This window comes from Cylas formicarius, unplaced genomic scaffold (assembly GCF_029955315.1).
Source record: "Cylas formicarius isolate icCylForm1 unplaced genomic scaffold, icCylForm1.1 PGA_scaffold_2__14_contigs__length_35257938, whole genome shotgun sequence".
NCBI lineage: Eukaryota > Metazoa > Arthropoda > Insecta > Coleoptera > Brentidae > Cylas > Cylas formicarius.
The window spans coordinates 28,443,899-28,462,703 of NW_026844319.1; the positions used below are offsets into that span (position 1 = coordinate 28,443,899).

The 18,805-nt window shown below is 37.5% G+C and overlaps 1 protein-coding gene across 2 annotated transcripts in view; it reads right to left on the reverse strand.

Annotated features, from left to right (window-relative positions):
• LOC132697993 (CCR4-NOT transcription complex subunit 1) overlaps positions 1 to 18,805 on the reverse strand; it is a 35,460-nt gene that overhangs the window by 857 nt on the left and 15,798 nt on the right. Inside the window, exons 9-13 of one of the 2 annotated variants that reach the window (XM_060663807.1) lie at positions 16,114 to 16,437; positions 14,290 to 14,997; positions 11,462 to 11,998; positions 5,975 to 7,512; positions 2,429 to 2,551 (exon numbers count right to left, since the gene is read on the reverse strand). In XM_060663807.1, the coding sequence (XP_060519790.1) occupies positions 2,434 to 2,551; positions 5,975 to 7,512; positions 11,462 to 11,998; positions 14,290 to 14,997; positions 16,114 to 16,437 (3,225 nt within the window). In that variant the 3' untranslated portion in view covers positions 2,429 to 2,433. The remainder of the gene's footprint in view (positions 1 to 2,428; positions 2,552 to 5,974; positions 7,513 to 11,461; positions 11,999 to 14,289; positions 14,998 to 16,113; positions 16,438 to 18,805) is intronic. The other variant, XM_060663808.1, reaches the window with a different exon arrangement.

Consider the following 18,805-nt stretch of genomic DNA (forward strand, 5'->3'; position numbering starts at 1 on the left):
ATGAACAACTTCGCTTTGATAAAGAACAAAGAAACTTTTACGGGCAACTGTAATACTTTTTCTGGATTCTTTCTGCGTCGGTTTTTGTTGAGTCAAACTTGCTAACGTTTCGCCAATCATCCTGTTGGCTTCTTTCAGAGCTCGCATTTTACTCTGTACTTATTATATTGTTTGAGGGGGGCGGAGCTAAATGAGGAGCGTAAACACCGTCTCGGATGACTGATTCCCATATTGGTGACAGATAAATACCTACATGGCGGTTAAGATTGTCAGGTTGCTTATGGATTTCTATAGACGTTCAAATTTTTCGTTAGTTTAGAATTGATTGCATGCAAGAATTTTGGTTTTATCGAATAAAATTTTATGTCCGGTTTCGTGAGTGTGTTCGGCAACTGCTGATGAGTTTATTTGTCTTAGTCTTAAGGTCAGGCTAGGCTTGCAGAGGTCAGGGTTGAGGCCGAAATGGTTAGATTGTCCAGCAATCTTAGTGATAGAAAAGCAAGTGACAGACGATGGATATAAATCGGATTTTTTTCACTTTACGTCCGGTGTACCACAGGGCAGTCATCTTGGCCCTTTGTAATTTACAATATATATAATATATTAAATATACACCAAAATCGAAATCTCCGACGACTGTCTAAATCTCCAAGGAGACCTTCTGCGCTTGAAACAATACTGACAAAATAATCATCTTTTCCTGAATCTTGCCAAATGTTTTAGCATATCCCTCACCAAAATTATAAAAAGAATAAACTCAACATACAATATTAACAACAGCAACTTAGAGCGAGTGGCGGAGATTAGAGATCTGGGGGTAACTCTAGACGAAGGGTAGACCGTTAAGACTCATAATGTTAGAGTAATAATCGGATCGAATAAAACGACCGGTTTCATAAAAAGAAACTCAATAGATTTTAAAAATACCACGTCTCTTCTTTCACTGTACTATGCGTTTTTTCATAGTAAACTTTCATTCACTTTAGTCATTTGGAATCCTAATTACAACATCCACATCACGCGTTTGGAACGAGTAGAAAACAGATTTTTAAGATATCGAGTCAACTCTCCCTACCTCTTATGAAAGATTAACCTTGAATACCAAGGCAGAACGCACGAGACAGGGTTCTATTTGATGTCGACCACTACCGAACAAATATAGGATCACCAGATTACAAAATATTCTGATAACTGCATTCTTGATGTTGATATTTTTGTTAAGGTTTTAAATGCAGGGTAAAAAAATTTTTTCTAGGACATAGTACGACACAGAACACCCTAATTAAAATCTAAACTTGTAATTGTCTTTAAATTGACTTTGTGCTGATGAGTGCTAAAATTTAGATTTATTTGTAAACCTATCTTTCTAAGATGCAACGGGAATGCCTTATTTTGGTACTTTCCACTGTACGCACTAAATAAAAGGCTCTTGTTCTTCGAGCCCCGTTGATAGTTCTCGTCCGGTCTGTAAACTCTTGGCATCTCGAATGGAATTTCGTCTTTGACGGATCGAAGATGTTGGGAGATTTTTGGACAAGTGCTAAATCTGATTTTGACATTATATTTCTTTAGAACATTGTTTATGCCGCTCATTTAGCTCCGCCCCCTCAAAGAATATATAAGCAGGTACAGAATCCAGAAGTTTTGTAAAGAATACAATATATTTTCCTTCTTATTGTCTTGATCACTTTTGTCTATACGGCGAGTTTGAAAATCACTACTTTTCCTAACTTCTCCACTATTAATAATATGCCTTATCGCCGATATTCGCGTTTGTGTAAGTTGACAGATTTCTTGTACAGCTTCTTGTTTATTAAATCCTCTACTGATTAAAGTTTCATACACATTAATGACAACCCGTTTTTGCTCGTAAAATGACTATTAAACTAATTATTCAACATTGCCGCAAATCCTTGCGTGTTAATGATTTTACCCGATGACAATAGTTAATAATATTGTTAATTTTTTATTGTCAAAAAAGAACACGATGACGATCGAGACAGACTATACCATAACCAAGGAAAATAATCCAGCTCGTTTGATAAGCACAGCATCGGATACTAACGATTATAGGGTATCTATACAATTAATTCTAGATACTAGACTACTTGTAAGAGCATGCACACACCAAAAGTGGGTACTTAATGGCGGAAATCCTTGCGCCGCATGAAATGGACTTATGAGAATACAGCCGTCGGGTAATAGTCGAATATTGTTTTAAAATTAACGTAATCAAGGACAGATTAGGTTTTTTTACGCAAGGTTTTAAGCACCCGGCAATAGAGACAGGTATTCTCAAAACTCCGAAGCAAAAGAAGAACATGCACCAAATTGTCTAACTCGAAGAAGTAGCGACATCAGAGTAATTCGTTTTTTTTTTTTTTTTGATGAATGTTCCGTTTCAAATGTAAAGCAAAGGAATTAGTACCTCTCTCATCCTGCGGGTTGCCCTTTATTTTCAAGTATTTCTAAACGGGACTCCGACGCTTTCTGACGGATGAAGTTGTACAGTAACAATGACTCGTACATGATACTGACAAACAGCATGCAACTTTTAAGCGGGACATCAAAAGCAAAACGATAAAAAAAAGGAAAAAAAATGTTACTACGTTATCGATGCTAGAAACCCCACCATGAAAGATCAGATAAAAAGAGGATATAATTAAGTTATAAATGTTTGATTTAGTTAAGACAAAGAAGCTCTTATTTTATTTATTTCATTTTTATTTACTTTTAATCTTTATTCAGTACTTCAGAAACAATTGAGGTAAAAGGAGCTCTGTTTTAAGAAACGGGTTATTGATGCCTAATATTAGCAAATTATTTCATTTAAAAAAAGATATTGTATCTAGAAACTTACACCGACACATTGTATAAATATGATCGTCAGCGAAGCCTTAAATGATTTATTGCTCTCTCTTATCAATAAACAGAGTATAATAGAGGTGGTTTCCTTTTTTTATTGATATTAACGCGCAATGGGACAGAAAAATCATCTTAAAGTTATAATAAAGTCTAAAACGTGCAAAAAACCTAGTATGGAATGTTTTTTTTGGTGCTGCCACGAAGTGAGAAATTTAGAGTGCAGTACCCGCTAGTGTGTGCAATCAAAAACGAAACGTTGAATTAGTAAAACTTATTTACAGTGTTTAGGATGGTGAAAAATTAAATAGGACGGAAAAGCAGGGTGTGATCGATCGGTCACATTGTTCCAAGAGGTCAGAACCGGTAATTTTCAGTCGCGGTTTGCAAAAATCGAGAGACTAAAACGGTTCTAGTGGCGTGTTGGAACAAAGCTAATATGAAAAACTGGCCAAATGAATGTTTTTTAAACCACTTCACCAAGTATTATGGTCTGGTCAAATTGAAGGGATCATCAGCGCATGCACCTATATTTCAAATACCAACCTGCATTTCATGTCCATTCAAAAAAAGAGAAGAAAACAGCGACCTCAACAAACGTAAGCGATTTTTTTTGCCTTATTTTGAAAAAACACTGCTTTAACGCTGAGTTAACTTAAGATCTAGAGATTATTCAGTTGCCGTTCGTAAAAGTTTTTGGGTTTAGGACAGACTTGGCAAGTTTGAAATTCTGGTACCTAGGTTTATTCAATATTTCCTTTCGTTTAAAAATATCATACTGCTTCCAGTTACATCGGAAATCACCTTTTACACCTTATTTAAAACTGTTTTTCAGATATTTTTTGTCGTCCATTTTTGATTGGCGATAAACGCCTCTGCAACAAAGTTCGTTTTTTTCAAATAAGATATTCTGTATATTTTTGTTATACATTTCCCTATACTTAAAGCAACTAGTAAAAAAATTCTAAACAGTTGAAAATAGCTCGAAATCCAAAAACAAAATAATATACAAGGCGTTCCACTTAAAATCAGAATGTCAATGGAGAGTTCCGGTGTAACCGGAAATATTTCGAATCCAAAGTCTAAACTAAGGAATTTCAAATGCTGCCTAGTTTCGTCCTGTCACTATTTTTTTTTTATTTTTTGGCTAATGAAGAATAGTTTTTAAGTTAGACATCGCTTTGTGAAACTTGTACAGTGAACGCCAAAAATATGGAACAAAAATCATTTAAAAACCAGCTATTGGATTTCAAGAAAATTGCCCAGCGAGTAAAACTAAGAGAAAATTTATCGAGATATTTTATTAAGTGTTGAAAATGCGCACCATTCAGTTCTAATCGGTTTAAAAACCTTTCCAAAACATTACTCATTATTGTTTTCAATAATTTTCCTTTCTTTTCTACATTTTAAAATGAAAAAAAAAAAAACAACCAATTTGTCTGTTATAACAGGACTTTTCAAACTGGTCTATCCCGTTTAGAACGCATTATTATTAGTATCTAATTCAATAGTAACACGTATGTTGGGGAGTATAGACTAAAGGTCTAAGAAAACGTACTAGGGATTCCTGAGCATGAGGCCAAATTGAAAAAGTATCATAGACGCAGCGCTTCCATAATTTTAGTTTTAGATGAAAAGTGTCGAGAGCTTTTTTCTCAAAGGCTCCCATAAATAAATTAGCGATGACTGGTGATAGTGGAGAACCCAGAGCTGTTCCTGACGATTGTTCAAAAATATGACTATTATAAGAAAAATATGTTCCAGGCAAGCATTTTTCAATTAAGTTGAGAAGGTTTGCTTCCACATTCTAGGATTTTAATATATCGGAAATGATATTGAGAGTTTCAGGAATAGGAACTTTAGTAAAGATTGATTCTACGTTGAAACAAATCAGAATATCTTGTGTAATTAGTGTAATTAAGTACCAAACTATCAGTTTTCCCTGCAAAGGCTTTTAATAAGGAAGCTAGATATTTTGCTAGAAAAAATGTTGGAGAACCAATGGTGCTGACAATAGGTCGAAGGGGTAATCCTGGTTTGCGAACCTTTGGGAGTCCTTAGAGACGAGAAATTTCAGAGTCTGATACGCAAAAAGTCTTAATAACAGATTTAAGGTTCATAATGTTTGGTAGTTGAGAAGAGTTTGATGGTTTCAATAGTGTTAAAGTTAATTTTTCAAAATTCTGACCTCACGGTTAAGAATCCCTAGTCGATTTTATTAAACTCGATACACCCTAACATATGTTTTATTATTGAATTAGAAACAAATAATAACCTCCCATTCTTAGATATTTTTAACAATAGAAAATCAGACATAACATTGGGTCATTGTATTTATATATAGAACACATACGCACACAGACAGATACCTTAAACCACATCACCATCCGGCCCAAAAATCATCGATTATCAACTTTCTTGTTTACAGAGCCGTAAAACTATCTCAGCCCGAGTCAAACCCAGAATTAAAACACCTTACCTCTGCTCTTCTCTCCAGTAATTTCCACATTAAAGATATTACTCACACGAAACCATAACCTTCCAATAGGCATGAGGCCGAAAGCAATCCCACACTTGCCACTGTTGTCCTTCCTTACATTCAAAACTTTACCACATATCAAAAGTTCTAAAGTAACATAACGTCAAAACCAGAACACCACTTCGATCCGTCAAAGAATACATTGGAGAGGCCGGACCAAAAACATCAAACTCAAAGAACATGAAAGAGCCTTAAGGCTACGACGAATCAACTCATCAGCAGTTGCCGAACACATAATATTCGATAACCAACGTTCACGCCTCTCCTGCAGGTCCGCCCCCCTCAAACCATATATAAGCAGGTACGGAGTAAAGCTCCGTAGAAGCCAACAGGATGATTGGCGAAACGTTAGAAAGTTCGACGCAGGAGGAACCCAGAAATTTTGTAAATAGTACTACACTAGTCTGCTTAAGCTTGTTCATAAAAAAAAAGGCAAATTCGTTCCAAATTTTAGCCGTTCCACTGTACGTTGCTCATCATTGCTCAATATAAAGATCATCATCGTTACGTTTGTTACCAATTGACAGGGACGTTTCTTTCAAAAGATAAAAAAAGTGCACGCGGTTCACTTACTTTTCAATTTCGGGCGCGCAGTGCACGAACTCGTGCTGCCAAAACTTGTAGTTGGGGTTCTTGATGAGCTCGATGAACGTGATCAGTAGACCCCACGGGTGGGGCCTGTTGACTATCAATCGTTCGAGCAGCACCCGCGTGATCTGTTCCTGGATCGCTTCCGTGTTCGCCTCCGCGAACAGATACAGCAACGTGCACGAGAAATAGTGGGTGTGGCTGTTGGGGTACCGTAGCTGGTTCGCTATGGCGTTCAGGAACAGGTACCTGCCCTCCGTGTCGAGATCGACGGCCAAATTTTGAAATATGTCCATGTGGGCGCTGTGGGCGATCGTCGACATGCTGGGGGTGTGGCCCTTGTTGCGGATATAGGCGATCGCCTGGGTGCCGACGTACAATACGAGCGCGTTCATCAGTTGTATGTTGTACCGGACCCCGGGCTCGTTCGATATTTGCAGATTGCTCCTGAGCTCGGACAAAAACATGACGGGTGCGCGGGCCTTCAGGTACGAGTCGAGGTCCTTCTTGAATTGGGCGGGAGTGATGATGACCGATATGTTGGTGAGGATGCGCGGCCCGTAAGCGATCTCCGGGAGCATGTCGACCTTCAGGTTGGGAGTGAACGGATCGGGCAGCCTCATGTTCCGCGGGAACGCCGACAGGATCAGGTTCCGCATCTGGATGCAGTTCGGCGGTATGACGTCGCAGAAACCGTAATGGTAGTCGCAGAGGAATTCGGGAAAATCGTGGAGCAGCACCAGCAGCACCCGTAACGTGCCCTTGTACAAATATGTCACGGGTTTCGCGAGTTCCGCGTTCCGTAGAAACGGGGCGAGATATTTGAAGAGGTCGACGAGGAGCTGAGCGTAAAGGGGCCAGCATTTTTGTTGCGGAGCGCTGGCCAGCATGCGACCCATGAAGACGCGGTGCGAGACGAGCTCGAGCCACGCGTAGCAGAATCCCGCCGCCTTCGACGGCCGCAGGATGTGAAGCGTGTGGCAGTAAGCAGTCAGCACGTGCATGTTGATCGCTTCCAAAACCGGCTCGGGGGCGTTCAACTCCAGGAACAACATGGTGAATATGCGCTGGTAGGGCATTTGGTGAAACTCGATCGTCCTGGTATCGTGGTCTTGCAGCAGGCATCCCGCGACTATACCGAGCACCTTGTTGAGCAGGTGGATCTTGGTGGTTGTGTTGTTCGCGTCGCCCGAATGCTTCACAAGCAACGCGACCAAGCGCACGAACGCGTCCAATGTGTGGTAACACTTGGGCCTGATCAGGTTCATGTTCGGGTTCGATTTGTCCTGCAACGCCCTGTAGACGGTCTCGACGCAGAGCTGAGTGGATAGACGAAAGAATCGCGTGATCAGGTCGTCGGTTTTCAATATGCCGTGGACGTTCATCTGGTGCACGAACATGCTAAACGCTTTGGTCGAGTCGCGACCCTGGTGCTGAGAATTGTAAATGCCGATCCAGTCGCGCAGCAGGTAGTCTGTTTTTTCGACCAGGCCTGGCGGATCCTCGAAATTCGGCGCTCTCACCTGAAAAGGGTGTAGTACGAGTTTTTGCCGATATCCATTTTTTTTTGCTCACGCTGCTATTATACCAGCAAGCAAAATTGATCGAATACACCCTGTACACTGTACCGTGCGTTCAATTTATCTTGATGACATTTTAATTGATTGTAACTTTTTTGTTTTTAAAGATATCTGGGTAAACAGAAAAACAAAATGTAGGGTCAGCAGCGAAGTAACGTATTAAACAAAACAATATCAATTTTCTGACATATATGCCCACATCATATTTTTTAAAAATAGAACAGCCCGAATATTATATCGAAACTCTATACAGCTTGAAGGGGCTTAAAAAGGGCACTTAATAAAATAACAATACGCATATGTGTTCTGTAATATTTAATTATTTTATATACATATTTTAACATCTACATAGGAACATTTTACATAAATATTTAAGAACTACATTTAAGGTTTCAAATAATCAGTCATTTTAACATCTACTTAGGAACATTTCACATAAATATTTAAGAACTACATTTAAGGTTTCAAATAATCGGTCATTTTCTTTGGCTTGTATTTTCACTATTTCTTCGAGAGAGGCATCTTCGCCATCATACATAAAATATTTCTCTAGCAGGCTAACTGAATATAGGGCTTGTTGAATTGTTGGTGGTGGTCCCAGATCAACTTCTTCATCTTCTTCTTCCTCTTGGTGCTCTTCCTCACCCTTTGTTGCTTGTTGTAATATGGCTTCCTCTTTCAAGTCTGCTGTTGTAGGCAAATCCTGACATATCACCATAAAATCTTGCAACTTCTCACTTGTAAACGTAACTGTTGTTTGAAACTGCTTTAACGACTCGCTTAGTGGCTGATCATCTTCCAAGTCTTGTGCGCATTCTGTTGAATTGTTTCTGCTGTCATCTTTTTGCAAGCTTTACTAATAAAGTTGACTGCATCTAGCATATTAATGGAAAATTTGTCTTCGGCTTTGATCATTTCCATTAAAATGTTTTTCCTGTATCGACTCTTAAGACTTTTTATTAAGCTCTGGTCCAGCGACTGTAATACACTTGTTGTTTTGGATGGAAGAAATGCCAGTTAAATATTCCGTAGAATTGGAATATGGGGATGTGCAGGGCGGTTATCCAAGAGAAGTAATATTTTCCTCCCCTTTAATACTGCATCCCATTTCCGTATCTCCTCTTCAAAAATTTGCGATGTCATCCATGCAGACTTATCTGCCTTGTAAGTGACCGGCAAATGCTTGATGTTCTTAAAACATGGTGGGTTAGTTGATTTCCCAATCTTGACTAGCTCCCTCAGTCGTATTGGCAGCTACTAACACTGTTATATGTTCTTTAGAAAGAAAGGTGAGAGACTGTATTAATTACAAGTCGGCCTACATTCCTTCTTTTGTTACTTGATGTGCCCTTTTTTCTTTCAATATAGAGGAGTGAGAAATTCGTTATACAGAGTCGAATAATACATAGCTTTGTATAGAGACCTAATAGTACAACAAATTTTGTTCGTAATACACAGTTTTCACTGTATGGGTTTAATAGAATATCTTATTCCGATTACAATGATGCACACATTTTATATTTTAGTCCACTCGTTTTAGACAAATCGGCAAAAATAGGAAAATTACACACCGATCTTGCATACGGGAAGCCTCACTTTTCCACGTCAGTTTCATTTTTCACTGATTCGAGCCACTTCAGACATTTCCGGGTTATTATGGGAGCAATCGGATGTTTTCATAGATTTTACAACACGGCTTGAATTTTGACGTTTGTCAATTTTGACTTTCATGTCAGTGAATGTATTCGTGTTGCTTGGCAAAATGTACCCAAAAATTAATGGCCGTAGAAAAAGTATTGTATACAACACGTTCGGTAAACTTTTTAACTCACTCGTTTATTAAAGATTCGCTCCGCTAGTGTGAAATAAACTCGTGAGTCAAATGGAGTTTACCCGCTCTTGTTGCATAATATAATATTATGATTGACATATTAGTAAGCAACGTTGAGAGTTGAATTATTATCCAAGTCATTATTGTTAAAATATTGGACAAATACACGAAATAAAAACCCAGGAGTACCAATCAAATAATGAATATATTTTTGAATATATTTTGGGTCAGTTATTTATAGATCAAAAGTTAACTGGTGATCATTATTTGCAACTCTTAGAGCCCCAAACAGAACAATATATAGAATAATTACCCCTAAATATATCAGCGCTGATTATGTGATAGAACAACGGTGCCCCTCTTATAATGCTGTGCAAATTAAAAACATTCTTAACAACAGCCCCCACTTAACTTTTATTTCTTTTGGGAATACTTAAAAAATCACGTGCGCAGAACTCCTTGTACTAATGTCATGGAACTTCGGCAAAGGATTTCAGAGGCAATCAATCAATTAAGAGACAATCAGGAAACGTTCCTAAAAACATCAGACAATTAGAGTGTTCAGAAAAATGGTGGTCAGATATTTAGAACAGTTAAAGAATTTTTTACTTTAGTGTGTCTTGTCATTTACAGTGTTTTTGTTCTACTTTAAATATGTAAATAATTATTATTGTTGCAGTCAGTTCCGACACTCTTTTAAAATATATAAAAAATTCCTATTATTGCCGATTTGATCATTGCAATCGGAATAAGATATTCTATTAAACACATATATATGTTCAATAACATGTTCCACTTAAAAAATCTGATGTAGGCTTATATGTCAGAAAATTGTTTTTGTTTTATTTGTCACTTGGAATAAAACTTGGCTATCAACCTTACATTTTTTTGTTTATCTTGATATACCTAAAAACAAAAAAGTTACAGCCACCTAAAATGTTATCAATATAAATTGAACGCACGGTACATAATTCAAAAAATGTAAGACGTAAAAGTTTTAGTTTAGTTTAGTTAGTTTGAGTTTTTCGAGAAAATACTTGTTTTCTGAATCCACGCTTAATGGTAAATGACGTCATAGCGTCTAGATTGAGCGCGAGATATAGCAATTTTTTTCAAACGTCTCGAGCAGTGTGTGTGATGGAAGAAAACCTTAAATAGAAAAATTGTAGCCCTCGGTGTGGCTTTTTCACGAATAATTTAATAGCGAAAAGAACGATTTTCAGGGTCTTTTAGATTTTTATCTATAACTGAAAAACCCTGTGTATAATGGAAAAATGCCTGTTAGAAAAGTTATGGTCCCGGATCTCCCGCATTTCCTGGTTCGCAAATTTTGCTGATCGGGTTGATAGTTTTCGAAAAAAGTTTTTTTCTGGAAGCCAAAATATTTAAAAAAAAAAATTTTTTAAACACTTTGCGAGAATTTAAGACACGTGTTAATTTTTGAATATAAAATTTAATATTTTGAACACCCCGTACAACAGGTGAAAACCTGAAATACTGCTGTTTACGCGGGCTATATCTCCATGTAAAATGAACCGACATCCGAAACACAGTCTTTCAGCGATAGCCCATTTTCAACAATAGGGGGAGTATTTTCGAATTTGTGGCGCACCCTGTACAATTAAAAAAAAAATGTCCTAGAATAAAAGTTTGTGGAGCCGAACCATCTGCGGCTTTTTGTTCAAGAATTTCGGTCTTGTAAACGGTTTTTGAAAAATGTTTTTTTTTACTGGCCGTTCCACATGCGATTTTATTTTAATACTTTCCAAACCCCCCATTCTCCCCAATTTTCAACAAGTTCAACAAAGCTGTATATATGGGCCGAACATGAAGTCGATCGCTTCAAATTTCAATATCCGAAAAAAAAAAAGATGGACGCCGGCGTCAGATCGAGGCCACTTCTTATAGGTAAATGTATTTCGCGGGGGGTTACAAAGGAGGTAAATCTAGATTTCGTAGCCCGAACGGTTACAAAGTTGTCGTAAAAGCACTATATTTCTGGTTCGAGTATACCTATTCTGCCGTATGCGCGTTTTTAATCGTCACTCTGCCGAGACTCACCTGCAAAATGCCGTTGTGTATGTGGACCGTGGGTCCCATCGGTGCGCGTTCCCCGAAAACCGACGAGTCGTGGTTCTGACGTAGTATGTCCATCATGTTGCCCAGACCTTCGGGCGGGGGACGCGTGTGCGTCTGGATCTTCGCCAATATCTCGATCGTATTGCACAGGTCGCTCTCCGAGATAAAACTTCCCGATCGATCGTTGATCAAGTAATGTTCGACCAATTGCATGGCAAAACTGACGCCCATATAGTTGAGACCGTTCTCGAGGCACTGCGCGAGCGCCATATCGTACTGGGGCACGTTGACCAGGCCCGATTTAATCAGGGTATCGACCGCGTCGATGTTGTAGCGCTGTTGTTCGTCCCGACAGTCCGTAAGGTAACGTGTCGTGAATTTGTTGGTCCACTGTTGCCCGAAAATCCGATGGTCTTGCATAGTCTTCAATATCCGGACGATCACCTCTTTGAAACGGAGCACGACGGGATCGGTGTCGTTCAACGTCGGCACGAGGCAATCCTGCAAGCTTTCGACGCACTGAAACGGAAAAATCCAAATATCCACAAACCGCCAGACTCCGCCAAAAGAATTAATAATCATAATAATATAATAATAATAATAATAATAATAATAATTCTTCATTAGCTTGGGATGCTGCATACAAAAACAATTGTTTACAAAGTTGTATAAGATGCATGAACAAACAAAACCAACAAACAACATAACCATAACCAGAAATCAAGATATAGGCAAAATTAAAATAAAACAGACATCACATATTCCCTCAACATAGTTTCAGAGTTATGGAAATTATCACAATTTTTCAAGGTATTTGGCAGTTTATTAGTTTCAGAGAGACCCTTACACAGAATAAAATTTGTCATTTGGTTAGACCAATACCTATCTACTAAAATAAAATCATTGCGGTTTCTCATACAGTAACTATGCACGATGTTAAAATATTTTACTTTATCAAAGATCTAATCAGGTAATAGTTTATTTCTTAATTTATACATAAAAATATTTGCATTATAAATAATTCCTTGTTTAACCGTCATGCAATTAACAACATTTGACATTAGATTTACAGCAGTGTATCTGTTACACTTTAAGATCGATCTTAATGCTCTATTTTGACATACTTGAAACTCATTTATCTTATAGTTCGGTAAGTTATAGAGGAGTGTGGAGCAACATTATTTGAGATGAGGTGCCGCAATGCTGTTATATAAAAGGTATTGGCACAAAAACTGTCGCAATTAAAGAGTGTAATTTTTGTTTCGTTTTGGTTAGTTCTAAATTAATCACTTATTGCGACATAACATTTTGCTCAATTTTTTCCAAATTGTTTTATTAAATTATTTATTTAGAATTTAAAATTATGTGACAGTGAACAACTTTTTTTTTATAACATTTTGTTTAATTTTTTTTGTTTCATTTTTTGTACTTGTTGTCCTACCCTGTATGCCGTGCGACTCGCAAATATACGATAGGACGGAAACAAAAATTTTCTAAATTGATTTATTTATTTAGTCTTACGAGATAAAAAAAACATGTTTTTTTAAAATAATTTTTGTGTTTTCTTTTTTGCCTGTATGCCGATTTACTTGCAAATAAATGACGGGATTGGAACAAAAATTTGCAAAATTGATTTGATTCTGAAAAATTGAAGATGGTATTTAAGATTATTGAAAAAAAAAAACAGTCGTTTAAAATAACATTTCGCTTAATTTTATGACACAAGTCCTACCCTGTATTACGTGCAAGTATACGATGGCACTGGAAGAAAAATTTACTAAATTGATTTATTCATTTAGTATTATGGGATAAAAAACTCTTTTTTAATAAGATTTGGTTTAATTTATTGAAAGAAGGGTAGAATGTTTTAAAATTATTGAAGAAAAAAAAACAATTTTGGAATAACATTTTCCTCAATTTTTTTAAACAAGTCCTGCCCTATATGCCGTTTGACTTGCAAAAATATACAATGGGACTGGAACAAAAATTTACTAAATTGATCTGATTTTGAAAAATTTGAGACAGTATTTAAAATTATTGAACAAAAAAACTTTATTAAATAATATTTTGCTCAATTTTTCGAAACAAGGGAAGACAAGTCTACTCTCCCCTAATTTTTGTATTTTTTGTCATACTCGCAAATATACGACGGGACAAAAATTTGCTAAATTGATTTGACTTCAAAAAAATTGAGACAATATTCAAAACTATTGAACAAAAAAAAAATTAAATAACATCTTGCTCAATTTTTTCAAACAGGGGAAGTCAAGTCTACTTTCCCCTAATTTTTGTATTTTTTGTCATACTCGCAAATATACGATGGAATTGGAACAAAAATTTGCTAAACTGATTTGATTTTGAAAAATTTGAAACAGTATTTAAAATTATTGGAAAAAAAAAACAACTGTATGCCGTTTGAAATTGTTCTAAATTGATTTATTTATTTATTTAGTATTATAGGACAAAAAACAAGTTTTTTTTAATAAGATTTGGATTAATTCTCTGAAACAAGGGTAGTCTATTTTTGCCTAATTTTTGTATTTTTTGTCCTACCCTAGTGTGCCGCGACTTGCGATATACGACGGGACTGGAACAAAAATTTGCTAAATTGATTTTGAAAAATTTAAAACAGTATTTAAAATTATTGAAAAAGAAAACAACGTTTTAGAATAACATTTTGCTCGATTTTAGAAACAAGCCCTGCCCCGTATGCCGTTTGACTTGCAAATATACAATGATATTGGAAGAAAAATGTTGTAAACCGATCATCCAAGGGATCACACAGCTAAACGTTTTATCGCGAAACTGACCTTCTGCACGATCGCCTGCGGAGGCGTGACGTCTCGGTTCCTCAAAAAGTGCACGAAACAGTCCCGTATGACGACCATGTTGTTGTTCATGTGCAGGTACTGCGCCTGTTGCCCGGTCAGCTGGATAAACTGCTCCACCTCCGCCGTCAGCTTCTCGAACAGCAGCGTCATATCGTCGCTCGGCAACGTCGTCTGAGCGACGGGGGGGAAAGGCGTGGCCGGGTGGGGCTGCGGTTCGAGCGGCGTCATCGCAGTTTTCTGCATCAATAGGGACGCGTCACGTTCGTTCGGTAAAAATCCGGGTATGTTCCGGGCGAATTCCTCGTAAACCGCCATCTGGGTGGACGTCAGTCCGCCCACTTTCAGTCGGATCGGTTCCGGCATACGTTCGACTTGATAAGTGAGAGCGATCGCGTCGCAGTAACACCGGCCCTCCTTTCTCGCCATCCTGCGCAGCTCGTATTCGCTTATCAATCGTTTGTCGATCTCCGGTATCGCTTTTTCCACCGCGGTTTTCTGTATGAAGCAGCACGCGAGCTCCATGTTATCGGTGGCCACGATATTGGCGGCCTGTTCGATCATGTCTTTCTGTTGTCCGCTGGGCGTGACCAAGTTCGCGTTCAAAGCCTGTTTCAGGTGGGTACTGATGGCGGTTAGAAGCTGATCGCGGCACGTGATCATCGCCATGCCTGCGGTCAAGTTACGAACCTGAAACCGAACGCTGAAAATATATTTTTGTTGGGAACTCAAAGTGAATTTGTTGACATTTGAGACGAGGCGTCATGGCAACTTGTCATGGCGCGTAGCAATTTTTGAGTGAAGTAACGCTCCGAATAATAACGCCACCGGCTGCATTTTCTTTACATTCTAAAATATGTAAAACGGGAGCTCGTCAGGCATTTCGAATTTTTTAATCAGAAATAGCTCGATCTACATTATAAAACTATAAGTTACAATACCGACAAGTAGGTTGGTCGACATTGGAGTGTCTAGATTTTTCGATATATATATTTTTTTAATATCATAAATTTAGTTTTTTTTTTTAATTCATTTTATGCGTTAACATCATAAACATAACAGTATTCTCTTGACTTTACAACAGTTAGTTCAAAACTTGTCTTTTAATTGTTTACGTTCTGTATCAAATATTTTGGTCAGTGTTGCAATATTTTTGTTAAGTAGTGATCGTATTGCCATCAAAAAGGAGAGCAGTATCACTTGCAAAGGATATGATTCTAACCCCTGGAATTAACAACAGCATTTCATTTCATTCCATTTGTACACTTTTTTTTGTTACTTTCGAAAAAATTGATGAAATCGAATTTTTCGAAAGTATACGCGCTCCTCACTAAACTCGAGATCTCTGAACGGTAGATCATAGAGGGCCGTCATTGGTACAGATCGAATCAGCGTCGAAAAAAACAGTTTCTTTCTGTTTCTCCGTTCTCTGCTCCAAGGTTTTCGCGAAGCGGCTTCTTTTTAAAATAAAACGCTGCTTCGCGCTACGCGTTACGAACTTGCCCCACCCAGCGACCATTTTTCGAAAGCGATCTTGTGGTTTATACAGAAATCTATAAGCAAGCAATATTCGAGACGCCCCTCCTTTAGCTCCGCCCACCTCAAACCATATATAAGCAGGTATTGATTATTGCAGCAGCTTGTGGAAACGTCAGGAAACGGCACTTTGTCACGCAATATTTACGTGTTGAACATAATAACGCAAAATAGAAGCAGTAATCCAAATTTCAAAGTGGTGGGAAGGCGATCGAACTCGGGATTGGATTATAGTCGGCTGTTTTCGACCAGCGTTTCACAACGGCTCACCATATAATGGGCGGCCATCCGCATCCTGTCCTCGTCCGATTCCAAGGCGAAATCCTTCCTGATAATTTGCTCGCAGGTCTGCAGGGCGATCTTTATCGACCTGTCGACGACTGGTGCGATCCACTCTTGAACGGCGCGTTCGATAGCCGTCCTGACCAGCGGCTTCAGCTGGGGCTGCGTCTGGAAAAGCAAAATCGACGGCGATATCACCGTGTGCACCTGGAACGCGCCCATTCCGTTGATCTGGATGTCGTTGTAGCCGAAACGGGGCTCCGGTGGGGCGGTCAGGGACGAGGTGGGCGTGGTGCTCGCGTTCTGCACGATCTAATCACAGAAACGATGCTGTCAAACTGTGTATGTGTGTGTGTTTGTGTATTTGAAAGGTTGTTTGTTTTCACTGTATATAGATCGCCGTTAGGCCAATTTGACGCCTGTTTGGAAGCAATAGAAAAAGTTTTAAAATCTCTTGACGCTAGAAAGAACCTTATAACAGCAGGAGACTTTCGTGTGCATTATAACACCAACGAAACAAATACCCTTCGACTTACTGATTTTTTTAGCTAACAGACGGTGTATGTGGCGACCAGATGAGATGCGTGTTTAACATTTTAATAAGTTCCGAGCAAAAATTTCCGCAGATCAGTGAATTAGATCTGGCGATCTCAGTTATTACCTGACACTTGGCACAGATCCAAAAAAAATGTGCAGGCCGATCACACAGAAGGGACTGACCAATCTCACAGTTTCATATCAGGTACATCGTGGGATGTTATTTTAGATAACAATTTAATTTGGTAATTTTATGGATGTCTTGGAATTTGCTTATATTCTGACCACTCTAATAACATTAATTGATTCAATGACATTTTACGTGTTATGAGATAACAACTTTCGCCATTTTCCGAATTGGTTAATCAATGCAGCTTTATCGAGCTGCAATAAGAAAAGCTAAAATAAATGCATGTGGGATATTATAAATAACAATAGAGCAATCCATACAGGAAAGCCCTCATCACTCCTGATGAATTCAACATTTTTTTGCAAATATAGCTCAGTGAAATATAGATCCCATTTCAAATTTGGAGAAAATTGAACCACCATCTCATTTTGCGCTTGCTGAACTTAAAATAAAAATAGTCGAGACGGCAAGAATGAAATATTACTGCCTCTCAAAAAACTTATAAGTTTTAATTTATCCACCACATTTCCAGACATTTTAAAAAAAGCTCTTGTAATACCAGTATTTAAAAAAGGTAATGATTTTGTTGAAAATTATTGACCTACTTAAAATTGTTTCAAAAATTGTATAGCTAAAAAATTAATGGCATTTTTACTAATAATCAGTTTGGTTTCAGAAGAAATAAAAACATTGTTTCAGGCATTCTCAATTTAGTTTTAGACATTACAGAAGCATTCCAGAAATGGAAATTTAACACTGTATTATTTTATGAACTCACTCACGTTTATATCGACCTTGCTGAAGCCCTTTTGAATGGTTTGCTGACGACACTACTTGCTTAATAAATAAAAAAAGAAATTTACTGAAGCTAACTCTGAAATAACCCTTAACGAAGGGAAAGCAGTTTCTTTAATCTTCTTTCAAATGTACATTGACGAAGTAAATAATGGACAAAGTCCAAAAAATTCTTGGGAATTAATTTACCACCACCACGGAGCAATTTTTCTACTATGTAGCCTAAAGGGCAATGTAGATTGGAACATATGATTGACAGCATATCATATTCCAATTGGCTCCCACTTGCTTTAGTCTGATAAACTGAGTGTGGCTAGTTTTTGGCCTACAACATATTAGTACGGCATCCATTTTTTTTTTTAAATAAACTTTAGCTCGAAACAAGTCAACTCCCAATAAACACGTTCAAAAACTTGGTCAAAGACTTTTTAATAAAGCAATCCTTTTACAGCTTCAAGGAATTTACCATTTTCTAAGATACCTAGTCAAAGATTGCATGATTTGACTTCTCTCTTTCGGTGATTAGTTTCTGTGATAATCATCAGCTTCATAATTTGTCATATATAAACTCTTAATTTTTTTTTGAGCAATAAATTATCTAAATTAATCAACTAAAAAAAAAAAATCGGATTTCCGTAATCGAAACTAAAAAAAAATCGACACTTTTTTGATTTAATGTTTAGTTCAATAACTTTTGTTTTTCAAACTTATAGTGAATCATGTTGAAAGTCCCGTTGTTTGAGTACTGTCTACAAACATGGAGTTGATGAAACGGTGTATATGATTTTAGAACTCCAACTCACTTTATGTTAGTACGGTGGAACCGATAATTTCAAACCTCTTTCTTGTTATTGATGCTTCAAAATAGTAGTAAAATCCCTTCGGCCTGTTGCGTCACGTTTTGTTTTAAACGTAAGTTTATTAAAAAAGGGACATAAATCATTCAATCGTTTTCCAATTTTGCCTTTGCCTTCCTCAGGACTTGGAAGGTTGATTTAAAAAAGACGCAGCTAAATCCCTCTCCCTTTTGTATATTTTTTGTATGATAAATATTAAAATTGTTTTTATTTTTCCTCTTGTAAATAAAGGAAGGTGTATCAATATTGTCAATAAATTTTATAAAATCAATCCAAGCCCTACGGCCACTGTTCAATTTTTATTTACGTAATGCCAAGTCAAACCCTTATCACCTGAAACACGAATTTTCAAGGTTGTTAT